At 42.0% G+C, this 22,898-nt stretch overlaps 1 protein-coding gene across 2 annotated transcripts in view; it reads right to left on the bottom strand.

The window, feature by feature from the left end:
- Positions 1–3,423: 3,423 nt before the first annotated feature.
- The window catches only part of dctd (dCMP deaminase), a 34,383-nt gene continuing 14,908 nt past the window's right edge, over positions 3,424–22,898 (bottom strand). For both annotated transcript variants that reach the window (XM_068320855.1, XM_068320857.1), the window contains exons 4-6: positions 16,925–17,041; positions 10,536–10,632; positions 3,424–3,626 (exon numbers count right to left, since the gene is read on the bottom strand). In XM_068320855.1, coding sequence (XP_068176956.1) covers positions 3,536–3,626; positions 10,536–10,632; positions 16,925–17,041 — 305 coding nt within the window. In that variant the 3' untranslated portion in view covers positions 3,424–3,535. The remainder of the gene's footprint in view (positions 3,627–10,535; positions 10,633–16,924; positions 17,042–22,898) is intronic.

Below are 22,898 nucleotides of genomic sequence, written 5' to 3'. Positions count from 1 at the left end.
GGCAAAATCTCAGGTCTGGGAAGAGTTCGGGGAGGCCATAGAGGAAGACTATCAGTCGGCCTTGAAGAAAGTCTGGCAAACCATTCAGTGCCTCAGGAGGGGAAAGCGGTGCACAGCCAACACTGTTCACAGTACAGGTGGAGAACTGCTGACCTCGACTGAGGATATTGTCGGCAGTGGAAAGAATACTTTGAGGATGTCCTCAATCCCGCTGCAACAAAGCAGAGGCTGAGGTGGACTCGTCCATCACCCAAGCTGAAGTCACCAAAGCGGTTGCTAAACTCCTCGGTGAGAAAGCACCTGGGGTGGATGAGATTCGCCCTGAGTACCTCAAGTCTCTGGATGTGCAGGGGATGTGAAGGTTGACACGTCTCTGTAACATCGCATGGCAGTCAGGGGCAGTATCTCTGGATTAGCAGACCGGGGTGGTGGTCCCTCTTTTCAAAATGGGGGACCGAAGTGTGTGTTCCAACTATAGGGGGATCACACTCCTCAGCCTCCCAGGGAAAGTCTATTCCAGGGTACTGGAGAGGAGGATTAGACCTATAGTTGAACCGTGGATTCAGGAGGAACAATGCAGTTTTTGTCCTGGTTGTGATACACTTGACCAGCTCTACACTCTCCATCGAGTGCTCGAGGGTTCACTGGAGTTTGCCCAACCAGTCCACATGTGTTTTGTGGATCTGGAGAAGGCATTTGATCTCTTGTGTCTCTTGTAGTATCTTGTGGGGAGTGCTACGGGAGTATGGGGTCCGAGGCCCTTTGCTGAGAGCTGTCTGGTTCCTGTATAACCAAAGCCAGGGCTTGGTTCGCATTGCCAGCAGTAAGTCAGACCTGTTCCAGGTGCATGTTGGACTCCGGCAGGGCTGCCCTGTATCACCGGTTCTCTTCATAATCTTTATGGACAGAATTTCTAGGCACAGCCAGGATCCAGAGGGAATCCGGTTTGGGGACCAAATGATTTCATCTCTGCTTTTTGCAGACAATGTTGTCCTGTTGGCCTCATTAAACCTGGACCTTCAGTGTGCACTGGGACAGTTTGGAGCTGAGGGTGATGTGAGTGGGATGAGGATCAGCACCTCTAAATCTGAGGCCATGGTTCTCAACCGGAAAAGGGTGGTGTGCCCTCTCCGGGTCGATGGAGAGTCCTTGCCCCAAGTGGAGGAGTTTAAGTATCTTGGGGTCTTCTTCACGAGCAAGGGAAGGATAGTCGCTGTATAGGTCTGTCGTGGTGACGAAGGAGCTCAGTTGTAAAACAAAGCTCTCGATTTACCGGTCAATCTACGTTCTTACTCTCACCTTTGGATCATGAACGAAAGGACAAGATCCCAGATACAAGCGGCTGAAATGAGTTTCCTCCATACGTTGGCTGGGCGCACCCTTAGAGATAGGGTGAGGAGCTCAGTCACCAGGGAGGAGCTCGGAGTAGAACCGCTGTTCCTCCACCTCACGCGGAGCCAGCTGAGGTGGCTCGGGCATCTGTTCCGGATGCCTCCTGGACGCCTCCCTAGGCAGGTGTTCTGGGCATGTCCTACTGGGAGGAGACCTTGAGGAAGACCTAGGACACGCTGGAGGGACTATGTCTCTCGGCTGGCCTGGGAACGCATCGGGCTCCCCCTGGAGGAGCTGGAGGAGGTGTCTGAGGAGAGGGAGGTGTGGGCATTTACATTGGCCTTTACTCTGGTGCTGCATGTTCAAGATGGGGTCAGACAAGGCCCTTGAACATTAATTTAAGTTTTTAAGTTTTCCTAGTCTGACTCGAACTGAGAGAGCACATCTCTCCTGTCCTGGCATCCTTACAATGGTTCCCAAATCTAGAATAAAATTCAAAATCTTCATAATTACATATAAAGCCCTTCACTGTACATTGAGGATTTCACTGAAGTGTATCACCCTCCCAGGGCTCTTCGATATGAGGATGCAGGATTTCAGGTAACCTTTCGGGTCTTTAAGAGTAGAAAAGGAGGCAGAAGCTTTAGCTATCTGAAGAACAAGAAAGTCCCCTTTATTATCCCTCAATAGGGAAATTGTCTTTCACATTCTACACTATAGTTGCATTATACCTATTCCTTATTATTCCTTATTGCTTCTCTTCCACCTTTTAATGCACCGACACCTCGTCAAGTTCATCGTGTGGTAAACTTTACTGTACCTTGCAATAAACTATTTCATGACTCTGATTGATTGAAATATTCATATGACTGTCAAAGTTCCATTATCTGATTTCTTTTGTTGACTCTCGCACAAATGTTCTCCATGAATTGATCTTTTACTTGTTACTGGTATGCAGTTCTTGTTTGCCCTCACTGGAGTGGAAATAGAACCTGTCACTGTTTACTTTTCCTACTGTCATTTTCTTAAATTTAGTAGGGTGGAATTTCAGTAGCTACTTTTCTGACCAGGGCATAAGCCTGTCCAAGCCGTGTTGGAATACAACTACATCTTCTGAGCTATTTGTTTCACGGAAAATTTTTGTATTGTCAGCAAAGTTGACATCAGAGTTGACACAGTCCAGCAGATAATAAGTAATATATTTTGACTAATATCATAATAATTTGTTATCAGTTCTGGCCTTTTAATTACGCTATTGTTAGTGTTATGACATTCCATATTGAGGCTTTGAAGCGTGTGCCGAGTAGGGGAGTGGGCGTTTCCTCAAATTGCGTATCGAAGCTTGCTTCATTTAGGGGAGGAGCTGAAAATTATAACGTCCGTATCCTCACTACGCGGCTGATATGTGACTGACTCAGGAAGTGGTACGGAGTTTGCCCTGAGTATTAACAGCGATATAAACCACTCAGGTGGCGGCATGGTGGCGCTGTGCAGTGCAGTTGGTTGCACTGTTGCCACACAGCAAGGTGGTTCCGGGTTTGTGTCACGCTGTGTCCGCACACATGCATGTTCTAGCTATATATACTGTATATATCATACACTTAGTCAATTAATTATTTGTTTATACATTCTTTTTTTGCAGTAGTCATTTCCAAGAGCTAAAACAGATCTCGGAATGGACCACACATGAAGACACAACAGCTGCCTGTAATGGTATTCAAGGCCAGCAGGTTGTTTTGTGTGCACATGAAGTGTCAAGAAATGAACCGTTATTCGAACCAGTTGCCTGAAGTGGTTGTAAGCCTCATGAGGCTTCATCTCGCCATCACTAGTTATTGGCCAATTATATTTCAAAATTGGGCAAATTCATTAGATTAGTAGCTGTTACTACTTCATTGGCTTCTTCATACATCAACATACATTGCAAATGTGGTATAATCACAATTGTTTCTAAATATTAAGTATGTTTTCTATTTTTGTAGATGTTTTTGACTTGGTCATTTTAGGTCATCAAGCAAAAAAATGTGAGAGCAGTAACTGAATCAAATGAATGTGTCTTGAATATATGGTGTATCAATGTACCACAATAGATCAAAGTCAAGGCATTCTTTATTCAAATGGACAAACAAGGGAACAGAAGACTTTCAGAAAATAGCTATCAAAGTTATCAAACATTTCTTTTGCTTTCCCACCTTGTTTGCATTTAATTTTTTTGTTTGGCCATGCTCGTCATCTCAGAGTGGTTAATGGAGTTAAAATCAATGAGAATCTCATTCCTCTTCGGCTTGAATTGTCTGCAAACAAGGAAGAACAATACAAAAACACATAGATAAGCCTTGACTAGGAACACATCAAGTCCAAATGTAAGAAAAAATGAAAAGTTATGTATCAATCTCATATGTCTCTAGTGTCTTCAGTTCTTCCGGACGAGAGGTAAAAACTTCAAGATTTATTTCCAGTGGATTCAACACAGAGCTCCAATTTTCATCATAATGCAGTTCAGGTGGAAGTACAAACAAACCTTGGTTTTCGAATGCTTTAGACATCGTACAAATCGGAATTCGACCAAAAAATTTGGAATTTTCTTGTCATAGAAGTCGAACAAAATTTGGAAGTTGAACGTGAAACAAACTCTTTGGGGCGACCATGGCTCAGTGATATCACAGGTTGTCCAATGTTTTAAGATCGGTGGTTCGATTCCCGCTCCCGCCGAGTCATTTGTCGTTGTGTCCTTGGGCAAGACACTTGACCTTCCTTGCCTCCAGTGAGGCACTCACTGGTGTGTGAATATGTGTGATTGTTCTGCTGGTGGTCGGAGGGGCAGTAGGCGCAGATTGGCGGCCACACCTCCGTCAGTCTGCCCCAGGGCAGCTGTGGCTACACAGGTAGTCTACCATCACCAAGTATGAATGAGGAGTGAATGAATAATGGATCCAATGTAAAGCGTCTTGAGTGTCCAGCGCTTTATAAATCTAATTATTATTATTTCTCGCTGCCAAGTGCGAGAAAAGGCGAGAAAAGTCGAGAGAAAACATGATGGTAATGTGCTTTTTATTTTAGTTTACTGTATTCAATAATTTTTTCACTTAATTTGCATTCCATTGCCTATGGTGCGAGTTACGGTACTGTAAACTTCTGTCCAAAAGACGACGGTAACTCATACCTTAGGCTAACCTGATTACGTCGTTTTTTTTTCTTTCTTTGTTTCTCGTGTTTGCTTCTTTCTTTTACATTTCTTCGATATGTTTTATTACTGTACAATTTGATATGTACATGTCATTATGTAATAACATATTATGTTGAAAAAGGGTAGTTTTCTAGCGTCTTGGAATGGATTAAGACCATTGACACTATTTGTAATGGGAAAATGTATTTGGAATTAGAAAAAAAAAAAAGTATTCGAACAGCCTTCCGAAACAAATTGTGGTCGGAAACCGAAGTTTGCCTGTATGCGTTTGAGTCACCGATTGTAAGAAGTCCAATACAGGCATTGAGCAGAGAGGCAACTGACACAATGTCTGTTTAGCAAGTCAAATATTGTCTTGCCAATCAATGTGGAGGTTGGTGGAAGAAGCTTTCACTGCTTGTATGTGCTCTATAATGAGCATGCGACAAATTCTTATGGCTTTCTGTAGTAAGAATAGAGGCTGTATACCACTTTTATATGTGTTTCCCCACACCTCAGCGCAGTAGTTCAGATAAAGCAAGACTAATGCACGATACATTATATGAAGTATCTTCTGATTCAGTAGTTTCTGAGTTTTCCCACAGTATGGACACACTTCTGGCTTGTTAAATTGTTAAGTCGGGGTGGCAGTGGCTCAGTGCTAGAGCCGGTGATAGAGCGGGTTGTCCAATGTTCTGAGATCAGCGATTCTCGCTCCCGCCCAAAACAAAAAACAGTCGGTGACAGTGAGGTGACAGTGGGAGGTGTCAGCTCACCTCCGGAGCACTGCCGAGGCACCCTTGAGCAAGGCGCCATCCCCCTTACAAGTTGCTCATTTGGGGCGCACCAAGCAGGAGCTGCCCTCCACTCTACCTCCCCCTGTGTGGGCTTGTTCAGGGCCTGTCACACTAACATATGCATGTGATTTGATTTGACTAACTTAAGTGTGCCACTAATTTCCCTTCGGGGATTAATCAAGTATATGAAAAAATAAAAAGTCTGTGAAGGTTCTCATTCACCCAGATAATGGTTACCCAAAGGTATTTTAAGCAATCCACTAGACTTGCAGAAAGTTCCTTGAAGACATTTCACTTCTCATCAAAGAGGCAGTTCTGATGGTGTTGCCTGAGCATTTAACCTCTCAGATGTGGTCAGTGCTATTCTTAATATATGGACTGTTGCCAGGGCCTGCTTGGCTATCCATTAAATTGTGTTAGGAGATCCAAGGTGTATTAATGGTAGTTGTTATATTGCTAATCTGAAAGACATCAAATACTTTACCTGTCACTTTCTCACTGTGTATACATTCTCTCCTCCTGTCTCTCCAACAATTTGGCCCCAAATATTTTATCTGTCATACAACAAATTGCAGTTCATACACAACGTGGTACCCTTCATTACAAAGCTAAGCATCCTGGCTAATTCCATGACTCAGGATTCAAAGCAGGTATGGAGGACTGACAAGACATAAGAAAAAAATATGACAGGGAAAAAAAGAAATTCAGACACCTCTGGTCATTGTATTATTCTTTCTTATTTCCACACATTCAACAATCCTTTCAAGGTAAACTGATATAGGAATGGGGTAATGTAGCCATTTTACAAACTTGAGAGGGATTCATGGGGTGGGTATTAATCAGAATACCTTGTTGATTTACGAGCGGCAAAATTTTTTGTATTTACTCTGCTCAACACAATCCAAGAGAAAATGTCAGAAATTATCAGAATATAGCAGGAAAGATGTCCCATGGCACTCATTACTGCATTTAGGAAGAGTCATCCTACTACTGAACTCCTATGGGTGGCAGCTGTATTTCTCTTTAATATAAGAATATTGGTTTTCCCCTCTCTGGTAGGACATTACATGCTTAGATTTTTCGACAGATACATGATTTATGTATTGTGATGGAAATATTTCAATTACAGTCTCCACAGAAGAATACTGTCTTTCATGTTTATTTTAATTTTACTTATTAAAACTCATTCATTAAAACTGTCAAGAATTAGTCTTCAAGACCAGGGCCAATGTCCTTTTCCCACTGTATGCAACTGACAAAATAATGTTTCTTTTATAGGGGGTGCTTAGTTTTGCATACCTTTCTCCTGTATAAAAATGAACACTCACTGAAGTATGATTTGGTGACACATAAAACAAAGCTACATGTTGACTTGCATCTCTCACCCACTTGCAGCTGCTGCAAAGTGAAATAAAAATTTGAAAGACAGTTCCTTGTGATTGCCTTCATTACAGAAATTTCCACGACAGTATACTGAAATCACAATGGCTGCATTTGGGTGTTGACTATTTCACTGGGCTATGGTTGAATAAAATAGCCACCATCAGCAAATTAAGTTATACAAAGGAAGCAATAAGAGATAGTACGTAACAAAAAGGTTTTTTAAAAAGTAAAAATGAGAGCAACTCTAGCAGACAGCATGCACAGAGGTGCATACACACTGACACCCCTGGTTAAAAAATTTATCCACCCAGACTACCTACTCTGATTGAAGAAGAAAAAGACGAAGATTTGATTTTTAAAATCACGTAAGATTTGATTTTTAAAACGACGTTTATTCATGAAAGTCGAAATACAAGATAGTCACGTTGATACAAAATGCAAAAGAGATTCATGCAGACAAACTCACATTTCAGCAGCAAGTAATACAAAAAGAAGGAATATTCGCAAAATATATATGAATTAAACAGGGCTTTGAGCCGGTTCATGGAACGAAAATGAAAACCAGAAACTTTTGGTATTTTGGTAGGAACGAAAAAACGAAAACTTTTTTAATGTTCCGGAACAGAATTGTAACAGAAAATAATTGTAAATTGTTAATACCTGGTTTTTTTTCGTTCTTGAAAAAAAAATTTGACCTCATGTTTCACTTCCTGTCATTCACTCGACGCAGGATGAGAGCAGAGAGAAGTAGCGGCTATCAGCAGCAGTTAGGAAAAGGGCAGTCTCCCAGTCACAATTTAATCATATCAGGTAAACACTGCAGTATGTCAATCTTAAAAATGTATGATTTAGACAATAACTCATTGGCTGAAGTCATTTTCAGTGCATTGTGTTCCCGTACTGCCAGCGCTATGTAGTAATATTGAGCTATGGGAGAGGCACAATGAAGATCTGTTGTTCAGCAATAAATGACATGGTGGAAGTTATTCTTGTCTTATTTCATGTAGTGTCTAAGGAGGAGGCATAAGCCTTAACTACAGTGATAGAGCTTGCATAAAGCAGAGGTGTAGTGCTGTGGTACTGTTTACTGTAGGGTAGGGGCATATCTATATAGTCGATAGTATAAACTAATTGCTTTAGTTGCCAATTTAAAAGTACTTAAGTTACTGTATTTTGCGCACCATTCGGCGCATTGTATAAAGAGGCACAATCTAAGTTAAAGAATTTCTGTACTTCGATGTGCTATTTTCTATGCGCTGGTGCTTTCTGTGTGCTTTTTCTGTGTTTCTTGTACTTGCTATGCTGTGTGCGACGGAGAAATCAATTTCCCTGATGGAACCTCCGTCACGGACAAATAAAGTTATACTCTACTCTCTGTACTTTTACACACGGCGCACCTTATTGTTTAGTGGATGCTTGCAAACGGAAGCAAAAAGGTGATTGTGGTTGAACTGTGTTGTACTATGTATTTAAATAAAAAAAAAATACATTGACATTATTTTTTAAATAGGTTTTTATTTCTTTATTTTTTGATAAATCTGTGCTAAATCCTTCGAAGTCCTGATCTTCGGTCTGCATTGAATAGCTTGGAAATTTCACTATCGCTGACCATCACGTTTCTGGGTGGCTGCCCAGTAACGATGCCGGCTTTTGCGAAACATATTGGACAAAAGTCGAAGCTGATTTGTTAGTCCAGGCATCCGCAATCCATGCACACATTGTGGTGGTGACTGCCCCCCAGGACTGCCCCCCAGTCCTGGTAAACGTGTGTTCACGTCTCTCATCCATCACTCCACGACACACATGCAGCTTAACTTTAAATGCTCTGTTTACAACAATGTCCAGCGGTTGGAGTTTTTTCCTTAATCCTCCCAGGATGATGGCAAGCTCTGAATTCAGTCGCTTGACGTGGTTTTTTAAAGAAGCGGTGGTATGGGCATGCATGGAGTCACAGATCAAGAGAGATGGCAAAGCGTGAAAAAAGCCACCCGGTCGCTACGTGAACCGGAACAACCAGGACTGATAGCCTGGAGTTTACATGTTGCGTCGTAAGCGTGTCTCTTTGCTCATGCCATTGTCGGGGGTCTTTAGCCATACAAATGTGATTATGCAGCATATCTGTGGTACAATACCGGCATTTACTGTATACCGGTAGCTACCGGAGGTGTGCCGGACATAGCCTCGCGCCATGTTCTCTAATTGGTTTATCGCTGCTGGCGTAAGTAGTGACGCAATACGTCCTACGTTGGTGGAAAATGGTCCAACTGGCACTGACTAAAATCACAGAAAAACATTCTTACAGATTTTGGAACTGAGTGTACACATAAGATTGTTATTGTTAAAAGGTGCAGCGTGATTTTTGAAAAACTTTAAGGCTTTTAAGCGCATCTCATGGTGCGCAAAATACAGCACCTACATATTTATACTTACAAGGAACGTCATTAACTGGTTCAGGAACTTTATTTTTTTGTTCTTACCGGTTCAGGAACGTCAGTTTATGGGTGGAACGCAAAACCGGAAACGTTTTAATTCCATTTCTGTTCGGAACAAACCGATTGGCAAAAAATTCTGGTTTAAAGCCCTGGAATCCAACCAGCCACTGACTGAACACAACTTCCTCACTCAACATGGAACATAAGACACCCTTGACACACCATAAGTTTGTAAAAATGTCTAAGTTATTCATAGCTCTGAAATAGTTAAAATCGATTCTGATTCTTGCCTTGACACCTTCTTCTTAAAATGGTTCCTGCACTGCAATCAGACGAATCTTCAACCGTTTTACTCCTGCTTAGATAAATTGCCATCTTTGCTTGGCCCAGAAGAAAGTTTAGAATCAGTCAATTCTTTTTTTTTTTTTAATTCTTCCCGCATCTCATACCAATAATGTATACCTGTTTGTTAAAAACAAGCGCGAAAGAGAAAGATTCTCTCTATAAACAGGAACAGATTGTTGAGTCTCTGACAGTCTAGGAAGAAGTGAAAAACAGTTTCTTTGCGAGAACAGAATGGACAGTTTTGAGAAGAAAAAAACTCCCTTTATTGGTCCTCTTGGGTAAACTATCATTTCACTCTTACTGAACACACACACACACACACACACACATACACACAAGGGTCTGTAAGCATGCAATTTACTACACAAAATGAGAAGCCTTCAGATGGGGCGGTGCCGTGCTCAAGGGTGCCTCGGCAGTGCTCGGGAAGGAAAGCTAACACCTCCCACTCTAAGCTAACACTTCGAAGATGGCTGGGCAGGAGTGGTAATCGAACCACCATTCCCGTGATCATTGGATGCCCTGCTTTACTGATTGAGCCACTGCCGCCCCTTTGGGTAAGAGGCACTAAATCCAAGTGGGTCCTCCACCGTAATCCTTCCATTAATTTTGATAATTTTAGTTTTGTTAGAAATTTGGCTATGTTGTAGCATCGAAAATATTTGAAAGAGCGCATTACATTAAAGATTTCTGATATCAGCATTTTCTCCTTGCTAATATAACAGATCATGAGCATGATCATAACATAACAAAAGATCAAAAAAATAAATAGAGGTAACAAAGAATCCTGTTATTAGCTGTACAACTTAAAGCCGTGCACAAAATGTGAAATTTTATTGAATTCAGGTGAGGGGGAAATGTGTACATTTTTCACATTTCTGAACTTACAATGATATTCATATACACTTGTTGAAAAATATTTTATAACTGGAAGAAAGTAACTGAAGATGGACAGAAGATAAAAGCTGGCAAAAACTGGTATGCAAGATGTTAATTACAAAATCATCTCAAGAGAATCAGACTGAAATTCAAATTTCATCAAGAAATTGTATTTGTGTGGAATACGAGTGAAATCCTCACCTGCATTGTATGCCTGCCATATTGAGCAGCCTTCTGGAAGAGACCATCTCAAGCATGTCATGGTACTTATCAGAAAGATAGACGACTTCATTAATGCCTGGAGAGACAATGGGAGGGAAAATTAAGAAAAACAGAAGACATAGGTGCAAAATAATAACTTGCATCTCACTTAAAATCTAGTTTCATCTGTCAGACTAGATGGCTGGTTGACCTTAAACAATGACCATTCTCATGTACATCGAGCATTCTATCATCTTCTATCCTCTTTGAACTCTGTGACGCCAGAACATTCAACAACGCTGCACTATCAATGATGACGGTGTTTGCATCTGGCTCTGCCGCAGTGGTTGCAACTTGACTCAAAAACGGCAGTGAAGTGAGATGTCTGACTTGTGGAGCTTTCCAACATCACTGAGGACAGTAAAATGTAACTGATTCTCATGAAGTCACGCTGTTAGGTCTTAAATCCTAAAATACCTAAACACAGAGAGAGAAATAAACAGCTCAAACCACAAAGTAACACTTTACACCTGCTGGCAGAAGCAGACACGATCACACCCCTCACGAGGGTTCAAAGCAGTCCCCCTCATAGTGGGACTGTTTTCTCCATGACTTTTATTGATAGCTCAGTCGTCATAGTTCACTTATCAGCTGTGAATGTTTGCAGCCAATATACCGTATTGGCCTGAATATAAGACAGTGTTTTTTGCTTTGAAATAAGACTTCAATGGGTATAATGTCGGGGACTACACATTATACCCATTCTCAACGCTAGATGGCGCCAGACATCTTTAAAGAGAATGCTCAAATTAACTCCACAGGCCAAAGCGAACCCCTGTCACGAAGAAGAAAAATAAAAATAGCGGTAGCACGAAGAAGAAAAATAAAAAATAGCGGCAAGAAAGAAAAGAGAAGAAAGTAAGAGAAGAGATAACAGAAAATGGAGAAACGTAGCGACAATCTGGAGAAAAGTGGGTTGAAGATCGGCCAGGTTAACCAACAGCTGAGGAGAAGTTATGATGCAAAATTCAATGTGACGGTGATAAATGAGGCAGAGTCTTCAAACAATTGCAAAGCGGCTGTGAAATATGGTGTCACAGAGTGTAATGTACTGAGATGGAGAGCTCAAAAAGATCACCTAAAATTCTCACATATAATATATATAACATATAATATTAATATAAAAATTAAATTTGGTGTTCAAAAAGTCTTTTTTCAAACTTGATTCTTGAAAAAGAGGGGGTCGTCTGATAATCAGGGTCGTCTTATATTCGGGCCAATACGGTATATCACTTTTTCAACTTGTGACAGTTGGTGTCCACAGCTCAGTGATTGTCATCTTTGGGTGTGAACTAACACAAGTCTCCTTGACCTCTGTTGTGTCAGCAAAGAGTAGATGACTACACACTTATTATTCAGTCAACAGTCCACAGTCAGTTGCATAATATAGCAGAAACAATAAAATACCAATATTTTCCAATACAAGCTCTCTGCTCTGCCATGATATGGACAGCTTGAAGAACAGTTGCCAGTTTTCTTTCAGCACTTTTTGCTTTTGAAGAGTCAACAGAGGCAGGTACCTGTCAGAAATGGTCAACCCTATTCTTCTTGATTGGATTCTTTTTCAAGTCCCTTTTTAAACTCCTAGAAACAGAACTTGCCTTTATTTTATTTTTAATTTCATATTCCTGATTAATCCCCGAAGGAAAATTAGTGGCACACTCTACTTAGTCACCAGTAATATATGGTGCGCCCTCACGCATTCGCGCATTAACGCTCGCGACTTCACCTCATCGCGGATTTTTGGTAGGCAGTCACGTGATACCGTACGCATATTCTATTGGCTGACGGAATCCAGAAGTGCGCTCAGTTCCGTGTGTGTCGGACTTACATGAGACACAAAATTGCTTTAATCTATCAGAGTGTGGGAAAAGGTAATACAGATAAAAGATGGTTTAATATCAGTATGGGGAGGATCATAAACGTGTAAATTAAATACAGTATTTTCCATACTATAAGGCACACTTAAAAGCCTTTAATATTCTCATAAATCTACAGTGCGCCTTGTAATCCAATGCACCTTATATATTGATAAATCTTAAAATTGGTTAAAAACAAGATTCCTGAAAAGAAGCCAGCAGTCTGGCCGGTAGTCATGCCGCATTACGCCTCCAGGGGACACCCTCAGAAGGCACTCTGGCCGGGCTACGCCCCCTGACTAGGGCAGTCAAGGAGCGTCGCCGTAATAGTGGTGGTAAAGCGCAAGGTGCTCTCTCTCTGACCGGAGAGCAGCCTGCGGACAGCACAGGGGACAGTTCAGTTTTCAGACATTTAATTAATCACTTGCAGCATTATAGAACTTAATTTCTTCATGAACGACTCAGTTTTTGGTACGGGAGAACATATATTGGTAACTCACGGCACCCGGCTAAAGAAAAAAACAAACGGTGCCTGGCTAAAAATAAACATCACAATAACATAGCAAAACTTAGGGAATTTTCAACAATTCTATTAATAGAGTTTGACTGACTTACCTCAGTAGTTCCCAACCAATTTACCGCCAGAAATAACCCACTTTAAACTTAATTAGTCTAATAAATGCCATTGTCAAGTGTCAATGCTGTTATCTGGAATCTAGTGACGGTCAATTGTATTTGTCTGCGGAAACACAGGGATAAACTGGCATAAAGGTGAATGAAAGGCCCTCAGAGATGAACTTCCTGCCTCTTCTGAAATTTCAGGAGCTGAGGCCCTGTCCACACGATAACGGATTGTTTTGAAAACACAACTTTTTGAAAACGCATTGAAAACGATTTGCGTCCACACGACAGCATTTTCAAAAAAATCTCCGTCCACACGTAAACGCCTCAGTGCGTTTTTGAAGACGGCTGTAAGCATGCTAAACCATGTGGTGGCAGTATTGAGTAAAATTTTATCCAATAGGAATCCTCCATGTGTTGTTGTCACAAAACGCCTGCAAGAATGCTGCCATCAACAAGGTTCGTACAGCCATCATGTTTGTACACAAAAATGTGCATTTTTGTTCAGGATTTCTGCGTTTTCGTGTGGACGGAAGGTGTAAACGCAACAAAAAAGTTGCATTTTCAAAACGTTCCAGCATCATGTGGACGGGGCCTGAGTCACTGCTCGACGAAGGTGCCTGGTGTGCTGCAATTGATTTGCGAATGTAGTTGATACCTGAAACAACAGGTAACTGTGTGTGTGTGTGGGGGGGGTGGGGGTGGCGCAGTTAAGGCTTAGGTATTCTGTCTGATAGCGACATGCGGTGAGGTTCACGGCGGTTAGGCACCAACGTTAAAGTCAGTTCTATGAGTAAAACAGAGCGTTGCATTTGTCAGAAAATTAGCATCCTGACATTACAAACTGGTTTAAAAAATTACTTAGGACACACAGTGCAGGAGCAAACAGCTGCACCTCACCTCCGACTGGACTGCCGATCGATCGAAACAGGATTTAAATAATAAATGAAGACGAACGTTGGCGCTTAACTATTTGCTTCGAACTTCAGATCAGGAAATAATTCGCTGTGCTCAGCACTTTTCCTCTCCACTGCTTGCGTTCTGGAGAATTCTGTTGGCTTTCTGTAAATAGGCTTGAGAAACTTCTTTGGATCAGCTCTATAGGGAAAGATCCATCGGATGACTTCTGTTAGGATTTTACGCTATAGAAATAAAATATATTTTGACTATGTTTTGAGATAATTTTGTACTACTTTTATCAGTAAGTCTCAGCAACAACAAAAAAAAAAAACCCATGCGTGCTGACTTCTAAGATGGCAAAGTGATCAAGTTTTCTTGATGAGGCTCAGAATGGCCTCATTGACCTAACAATAGGGGCTATTCACAGTAATAAAAGGTACTCAGTCATGAATGGTCCATCTAGTGGACGGATAGCGCAACTAGAGCTGCTACAGTTTTATTTATTTATTTTTTATTATATGCGCCTTATAATCCGGTGCACCTTATACATGAAATAAATATATAAAATAAAACTATTTATTAAATGTGCGCCTTATAATCCAAGTGTGCCTTAAGATAAATACTTTGTCCCTCGATCGCGGAATTCGTTAATAGCGTGTGGTTTCCGGAACACATTGACTACAAACAACGAGACTGCACTGTATATACATTATATTAGTTACTGTGTACAGGCCCTGAACACGCAAACACACACAAGAGGCCTGTACGCATGCAGGGGGAGGGAGAGTGGCGGGGCAGGGGGAGGGAGAGTGGCGGGCAGGTCCTGCTTGGTGCGCCCAAATGGGCAAATTGTAAGGGGGGACAGCACCTTGCTCAAAAGGCACCTCGGCAGTGCTCCAGAGGTGAGCTGACACCTCCCACTGTCAGCTCTCACTCAGGTGTTTTTGGGCAAAAGCTGGAATTGAACTGCCAATCTTCTACCGCACGCTCTACCACTGAGCCACTGCTGCCACAGGTGTGCAGCCAAATTTATCCAGGTGTGTGCCAATCTGCTCTGCCAGTTTGTTGACCAATATCATATTTATCAATCAGAAGAAGATTCTGACTCTCCTCTTCAAAAGGATTGCTCATATTTTTTTATAGCTTGTGAGAGCTTTTCTACTTTCTCATGGAATACTAATAAATTCCTTTCTCGGTTTTTTATGATTTGCTTTCAACAGTGGTGTCCTCCTTGGTCACCTCCCCCAATGGAGTTCACTTTGGCTCAAACAATGATGAGTAGTGCAAAATGACACTGATGTACCTTGGCTTTGGAGTTCATATTTAATTTATTTGGAGGTTGTTCTGGGCTCTTCAGATACCTTTTGAACTATCCATTAATTTCCCTCTTGCGGCCACGTCCAGGAAGGTTGGCTACAGTCCCGTGGATCTTAAACTTTTGATTAATATGTGCCACTGTTGTCACAGGAACATTAAGCTGCTTAGAGATTGTCTTATGTTTGTCTATAATTTTGTTTCTAAGCTCTTGAGACAACTCTCTTATTTGCTTTCTGCTGTCCATGTTCATTGCTGTACAAACCATATAACCAAACAGCACAGTGACTATTTGTCATCCTTCAAATAGGCAGACTGACTACTTATGAGATTCAACACACCTGTGATGCCAATTACAAGACACATCTGAGTTATTCATGTCCCTCTGGTCAATTTTTTTTCAATCTTTTACAGAGGTTCCATCATTTTTGTCCGGGAATGTTTCAGTAGTTTGTTTTTTTAAAAACGACAATTAAAAGTGATGCCTGACTTTGATTGTTTAATTTTCTATAATTTCAAATTTGTTGTTACTTTTGAAAGTTTCCAGCATTTTCAATAACCATTGTGGATTTTTCTATCATTAACAGAGGGGTACCAACCATTTTGTCCAACCTAGGTAATTCCAAAACCTAGTTAGTTTATTAACCTAGTAGACAATACAGGAAGAAGTTGGATTCCCTTAGTGACTGGACCAACAACAGGATCACCAGTTCCACTGAAAGTTTGAGTTTCGTAGGAGGTGTGCAAGGAAGAGTCCAAAAACGTCTCATTTCAAGTCAGCACCCATTGTGACCTCACAAAGGGATTTATTGACAGTAGGGACAGACATAGCCCCACCCCCATCTGCACGTGAACACCCTCCGTTTAATAGATAAGGGCTTAGTCACCCCAGAGGTGAAGTTTGTGTCCAGGCTAAGGGAGCAGTGTGTGGCAATGTACTGGCTCAGAGCCAGACGCTGAAATTTCCGTATTTGTTGAAGTTGACTTGAGCTACCTAATTAGCTCCGCTTTGGTCTGTGTATGTGTAGCCTGTATATATGCGTTTGTCCGGGGTATCCTCACCGCCATAGTCAACACAGACGCTGACGCACACGGCACATATTTATCTTGTTTACAGTTGTGTATGGGTATGATGAAGTTGAGATGAGGCAGACGAGTGTTGGAGATGCGATATGGATCTGTGCTGATTGGCGCCACTGTCTTTGAAAAGCTTATAAAATCAAAACAGCCCAAGTCACAGTCTTGACATACAAGTCATTATACAAGAGGGTAGAATCATATGATCTGTTCAACTGAGGATGTACGTGATGTCACAGAGGTGGCAAGGTCATGAGGACATCACTTAGGCAAAAAAAATAATTTTTGTCCAAAAAATGACTGAAGTCATTATTTTAGGGAGTTGAAGATATGAAAAACTGTTTCTGTTGTTAAAAAATACAATAAGACAAATATAAATTAAATAAAAATCAGTTTACTACGACAGCACTTGCTCATTATTCATTTCACCACCAAACTTTGACTGCATTTAAGTTTCAATCAACTAATATTTACAATCAATTTAAGCGTGTGTTTGTGAGAGAGGACAGACAGAGGAGAGAGAGAGACGATGTTTATGTTGCAACTGTCACCACTCACCTGCTTGGATGATGAGTTTGGCACACTCATTGCAGGGGAACAAAGCCACATAGATGGTGCAACCTTTCACATCTGTGCTGTTCTTGTTCATGATGGCATTCAGCTCTGCATGACATACTGTGGGACGGAGCATCAAGAGACAACAGAAGTTTGTTAATCAGTTTAAGCTGCTTTGTCCTTTATAAAATCAACAACAGGTGCATCAGAGGGGCAACAATGAGACGTCACCCAAAACAAGAATGGTTTTTCAGGTTGACGCTACTGATACTTTTAATTCCCTACTCTTCTCTTTTGGCTGATTTTTTACTGACTGACTTTCTACTGCTGTAGCTTTTCATTTGGCTTGGATCAACATCTCTGTTGATAGCATGGTGCGGTACCTGGGTGCTACAGAGGTAGTCCAACTCCTCCAGGATGGCACATCAATACGTGCCGGTGCAAGGTTTGCTGTGTCTCCCAGCACAGTCTCAAGAGCATGGAGGAGATTCCAGGAGACAGGTAGTTACTCCAGAAGAGCTGGACAGGCCCATAGAAGGTCCTTAAACCCTCAGCAGGATCGGTATCTGCTCCTTTGTGCAAGGAGGAACAGGATGAGCACTGCCAGAGCCCTACAAAATGACCTTCAGCAGGCCACTGGTGAATATTTCTGACCAAACAATCAAAAACAGGCTTCATGAGGGTGGCCTGAGGGTCCGACGTCCTGTAGTGGGCCCTGTGCTCACCGTCCAGCACCGTAGAGCTCGATTAGCATTTGCCATATACAGTACCACCAGAATTGGCAACTACGCCACTGGTGCTCTGTGCTCTTCACCGACAAGAACAGGTTCAACCTGAGCACATGCGACAGACATGAAAGGCTCTGGAGATGTCGCGGAGAACGTTATGCTGCCTGCAACAACATTCAGCACGACCGGTTTGGTGGTGGGTCAGTGATGGTCTGGGGAGGCATATCCCTGGAAGGACGCACAGACCTGTACAGGTTAGATAATGACACCCTCACTGCTATGAGGTATCGAGATGAAAACCTTGGACCAACTGTCACCCATTGATTAGGACCACTAAACTGTTTCACCTGGTGAATGAAGCGCTTAAGTGTTTCAGAGCACTTGAGTGTGTCAAACGTCATCAGTCACATGGTTTTTCCATGTTTGACACAAACGTTGAAGCAGTGCTTCACATGAGAACACCGAGTCTGGGGCGTGTATCGGAGCGCCAAAACATCTCTATTTCACATCAATATGATGTAAAGACGATTACAAACACATAAAAATTATGTGTTCGTAATCGGGCACTGACCCAACTTTGTAAAGGTTTGGTTAAAAACTACTTCCATTCACAGTGTAGCTTTAATAACTTCTCGTTTCAAGGCAAATAAAATCTTGAAAGGAGTGGCCACACCAATGTTAAATCTTTTAATTACTGAAACCTTTCACAAGTTCTCATTTCTGACATTTTGGCAGTTCGTCATTTTGATTGATATGTGAAAATATTAAGCAATTTACACCTTCACTCTTCATCAACACTACATCAGATTCATTTTTCATTAATTTGAGGTCAGAATGGTTTACAGACTTAGGAGGACATAAAGGACATACAAGTATCAAATATTCTAATTTTCCAATGCCATCAGGTTGTACTTTGACATAAATGACATTTAGACTTCGATTTCTCCAGAGGTGGAGGGGAAAATTTTATTTCTGTGATCGGGGTTTGTGAAAACTGCAATATTCTTAAATACTTTATTCTGGGTTAAAGTTTTAGTTATTATGCAGAAATTTTTCGAATAGACACAATTTTATTAGATTTTTAATGTTATTTTACAATAAACAAAGACAGAGAAAAAGGAATTCAACAGAAAAAAAATGTTTACATTATTTATCATTTTGATTTTTGCATGACACGTGTCAATTTATTGGTGGGCAATGTGATGGCTCTTTAAAAAAAGACAAAATTACACAAAATTAGATTTTTTACATGTCTCCTATGAGTCTTAAGTAAATGTAACCACAAGAGGGCACAAGCCAGTGTCTTATTGTGCCAGTCCCAAGCCCGGATAAATACAGAGGGTTGCGTCAGGAAGGGCATCTGGCATAAAACTTTTGCCAAATCAAACATGCAAATGAAACCTATGACTTCCATACCAGATCGGTCGAGGCCTGGGTTAACAACGACAGCCATCGGTGCTGTTGACCTACAAGGAGCCGGTGGAAATTGGACTACTGTTCGTCGAAGAGAGGAGGAAAGTGTGATCATAGGAAGAGAGAGAAGAGGAACGCCAAGAGTATAGGACTGAGAGTAGGGACATTGAATATTGGAACTATGACAGGAAAAGGTAGAGAGTTGGTTGACATGATGCAGAGAAGGAAGGTAGACATACTGTGTGTCCATGAGACCAGGTGGAAAGATAGCAAGGCTAGAAGTTTAGGAGCAGGATTCAAGTTGATCTATCATGGTGTAGATAGGAAGAGAAATGGAGTACGAGTTATCTTGAAGGAGGAATTTGTTAGGAATGTCCTGGAGGTAAAAAGCGCTTTGAAAATGTCTGCTGCCATGATTAAGCGCTATATAAATAAAACTTGATTGATTGATTGAAAAAGAGTGTCAGATAGAGTTATGAGTCTGACGCTAGAAATAGAAGGTGTGATGGTTAATGTTGTTAGTGGGTATGCTCCACAGGTAGGATGTGAGCTGGAAGAGAAGGCGAAATTCTGGTTGGACTTGATGAAGTAATGCAGAGCATACCGAGAAGTGAGAGAGTTGTCATTGGAGCAGACGTCAATGGACATGTTGGTGCAGGAAACAGTGGTGATGAGGAGGTGATGGGCAGGTTTGGTATCCAGGAGAGGAACGCAGCAGGAAAGATGGTAGTTGACTTTGCAAAAAGGATGGAAATGGCTGTAGTGAATACTTTCTTCCAGAAGAGACAGGAACATAGGGTGACCTATAAGAGTGGTGGTAGGAGCACACAGGTAGACTACATCTTGTGTAGACGGTGTAATCTGAAGGAGATCAGTGACTGCAAAGTAGTGTTAGGCGAGAGTGTAGCCAAACAGCATGGGATGGTGGTGTGTAGGATGACTCTGGTGGTGAGGAAGATGAAGAGGGCAAAGGCAGAGCAGAAGACGAAATGGTGGAAGCTGAAAAGGGAAGAGTGTTGCATGACTTTTAGGAAGGAGTTAAGACAGGCTCTGGGTGGTCAGGAGATGCTTCCAGATGACTGGACAACTACAGCTAATGTGATCAGGGAGACAGGTAGGAGAGTACTTGGTGTGTCATCTGGAAGGGAAGAAGATAAGGAGACTTGGTGGTGGAATGAAGAGGTGCAGAAGTGTATACAGAGAAATAGGTAAGCTAAGAAGAAGTGGGACACTGAGAGGCCTGAGGAGAGTAGACAGGAGTACAGGGAGATGCAGCTTAAGGTGAAGGTAGAGGTAGATAAGGCCAAACAAGGGGCTTATGATGTCTTGTATGCTCGCTTGGACGGTAAGGAGGGAGAGATTGATCAACAGGTTAGCGAGACAGAGATGGGAAGGATGTGCAGCAGGTTAGGGTGATTAAGGATAGGGATGGAAGTCTATTGACAGGTGCCAGTAGTGTGATGGGATGATGGAAAGAGTACTTTGAAGAGTTGATGAACGTGGAAAATGAGAGAGAACAAAGACTACAAGAGATGACTGCTGTGGAAGTAGCAAAAATTAGTCAGGATGAAGTGAGGAAGGCATTGAAGAGGATGAAGAGTGGAAAGGCAGTCGGTCCTGATGATATATCTGTAGTGGTTTGGAAGTGTCTAGGAGAGGTGGCAGTAGAGTTTCTGACTGGGTTGTTCAACCGGATCTTAGATAGTGAGAAGATGCCCGAGGAATGGAGGAGAAGTGTGCTGGTGCCCATTTTTAAGAACAAGGGAGACGTGCAGAGTTGTGGCAACTAAAGAGGAATAAAGCTGATGAGCCACACAATGAAGTTATGGGAAAGAGTAGTGGAAGCTAGACTAAGGGTAGAAGTGAGCATTTGTGAGCAGCAGTGTGGTTTCATGCCAAAAAAAGAGTACTACAGATGCAGAATTTGCTTTGAGGATGTTGATAGAGAAGTACAGAGGAGGCCAAACGGAGCTGCATTGTGTTCTTGTAGATCTGGAGAAAGCTTATGACAGGGTGCCCAGCGAGGATTTGTGGTATTTTATGAGGAAGTCTGTCCTAGTTCAAGATCAACGAATACGCCGAAAGGCCACGAGGTCAGCCGTCCTCCAGGACCAGGTTTTCCGGCCTTTCCTTCAGTTGGTGGCCCCGACGAGATCTTGACCGGACTTTTGACCGACAGAGACAACATCCAAGGGTACCCAAATAAGGTAAGAGGAATTTTATCCTCACACGGATTAGTCTCTGTCTGTTGAAGAGCTGTTAAGATCCACCAACTTCAATTTGGTCCCGTTTAAATCATTTTGCATTCGGACAACAAGGGAAGTTCTTGAACTCTTTAAACAGATCTGTTGAATTGTGTCATGTTAAAAGATTATACGCAGTGACAGCTTTTTCGGACAGTAATCTTTTACATCACGGCGGCATCCGTGCTGGCCACTACAAGTACATTTTTCTGGCAGGTAGTGGTACTCAGTGGGGTTGACACGTTTATACCCACTATTTTAAATTAACGGTCACTCTAAGAGTCGGTGCGGGTTGCATTGGTCTATTGACACGTAGATCCCAGTGTTAAAGCCGTCTATTGGCAAAACGTCGGAAAAATTCTTCCATTACGGAAGTGACTGAGAGGTTAAGTGGTAAAGGCTAACCTGCGCGCTGTGATAGTGAATACCGGGAGTGGGCGTGCTACCCGATGACATAATTTTCTCTATTTAAAACTATTGAACACAAATACCAGAAGTGGGAGTACTCTGACGCTAAATTCCAAACCTCTTTGTGAGAATTCAAATTTAATAAAAGGCCTTAAGAGTTCACAATGGAAGGTGAATTCGACCGAGAGAATGAATGGTTTAATTGGAATGATATTCCAGATGATCCAAATGGTATACCTCTAGAAGACCAAGTTAAAGTGGCACTCATAGTGGTATCCGAAGGACTGCCCACAAAAGTCGGCAGTAAGACGGAGACTGATGTGAATGAATGGGCGAATGAATGCTGCCGAAAAGGATGGTTTCCTCCCCGCACTTCGAAAAAATCACTCGTCTTTCTTATGAAAGAGACTGAAAAATCATGTATTAAAAAACTGGCGGAGCTGGCAACAAAAATCTCAACAACTTACAAATTTAGCATTCCATGCAGGGACATGTATGAGGACTGTAAGACACCGGGCTTGCGCTAGCCATTCGCCACTTCGCCATAGGCGAAGTAAATTCCAGATTGGCTACAAGGTTTTTAGACTGTGTAGCCACAGTGGCGTTCTTATTTTTACGGAAAAAAGACTAAAACTTACAACTTTTTCACTCGCGAGCGGCGCTAGCGAGCGGCGCTACTTCCGCTAGCGAGCGGCGCTACTTCCGCTAGCGAGCGCCGCTACTTCCGCTAGCGAGCGCCGCTACTTCCGCTAGCGAACGGCGCTAGCGACGCTGTTTCCGCATGCCGACGGAATTTAGCCGAAGCATGCCGACGGAAATAGCCGAAGTGACCCGAACGCTCCCGATCATTAAATATGCACTCGGGTCATGACCTCATTTCGTCCAATGAAAAACAAAAATATTGTTTTTTTTCCAAGCTGAACCCGCAAATTGGTGTAAGACAAGGCGAGGACGATCGATCAAAAAAATCCAGTGTTTTATAGTAGAGTTTGTGTTAAAGTCCTCATTAATAAACAAACGGTGAATGCTGAGAGGGGGGAGGAGTGGTGACAGACCGATCAGAAGGTCAATGAAAGATATTATCAATACTTGTTTGTAGTCTTAGACTTTTGATCCCTATGATCGGCAGGAATAACCAGCGATGCATGTAAATGTGTATTCACCTCGTTTGATATTTTTCATGCT

The sequence above is a fragment of the Antennarius striatus genome, chromosome 8 (genome assembly GCF_040054535.1).
Source record: "Antennarius striatus isolate MH-2024 chromosome 8, ASM4005453v1, whole genome shotgun sequence".
Taxonomy (NCBI): Eukaryota; Metazoa; Chordata; class Actinopteri; order Lophiiformes; family Antennariidae; genus Antennarius; species Antennarius striatus.
The sequence above is the reverse complement of the archived record's forward strand: the minus strand, read 5'-3'. Positions and strand labels throughout refer to the sequence as shown.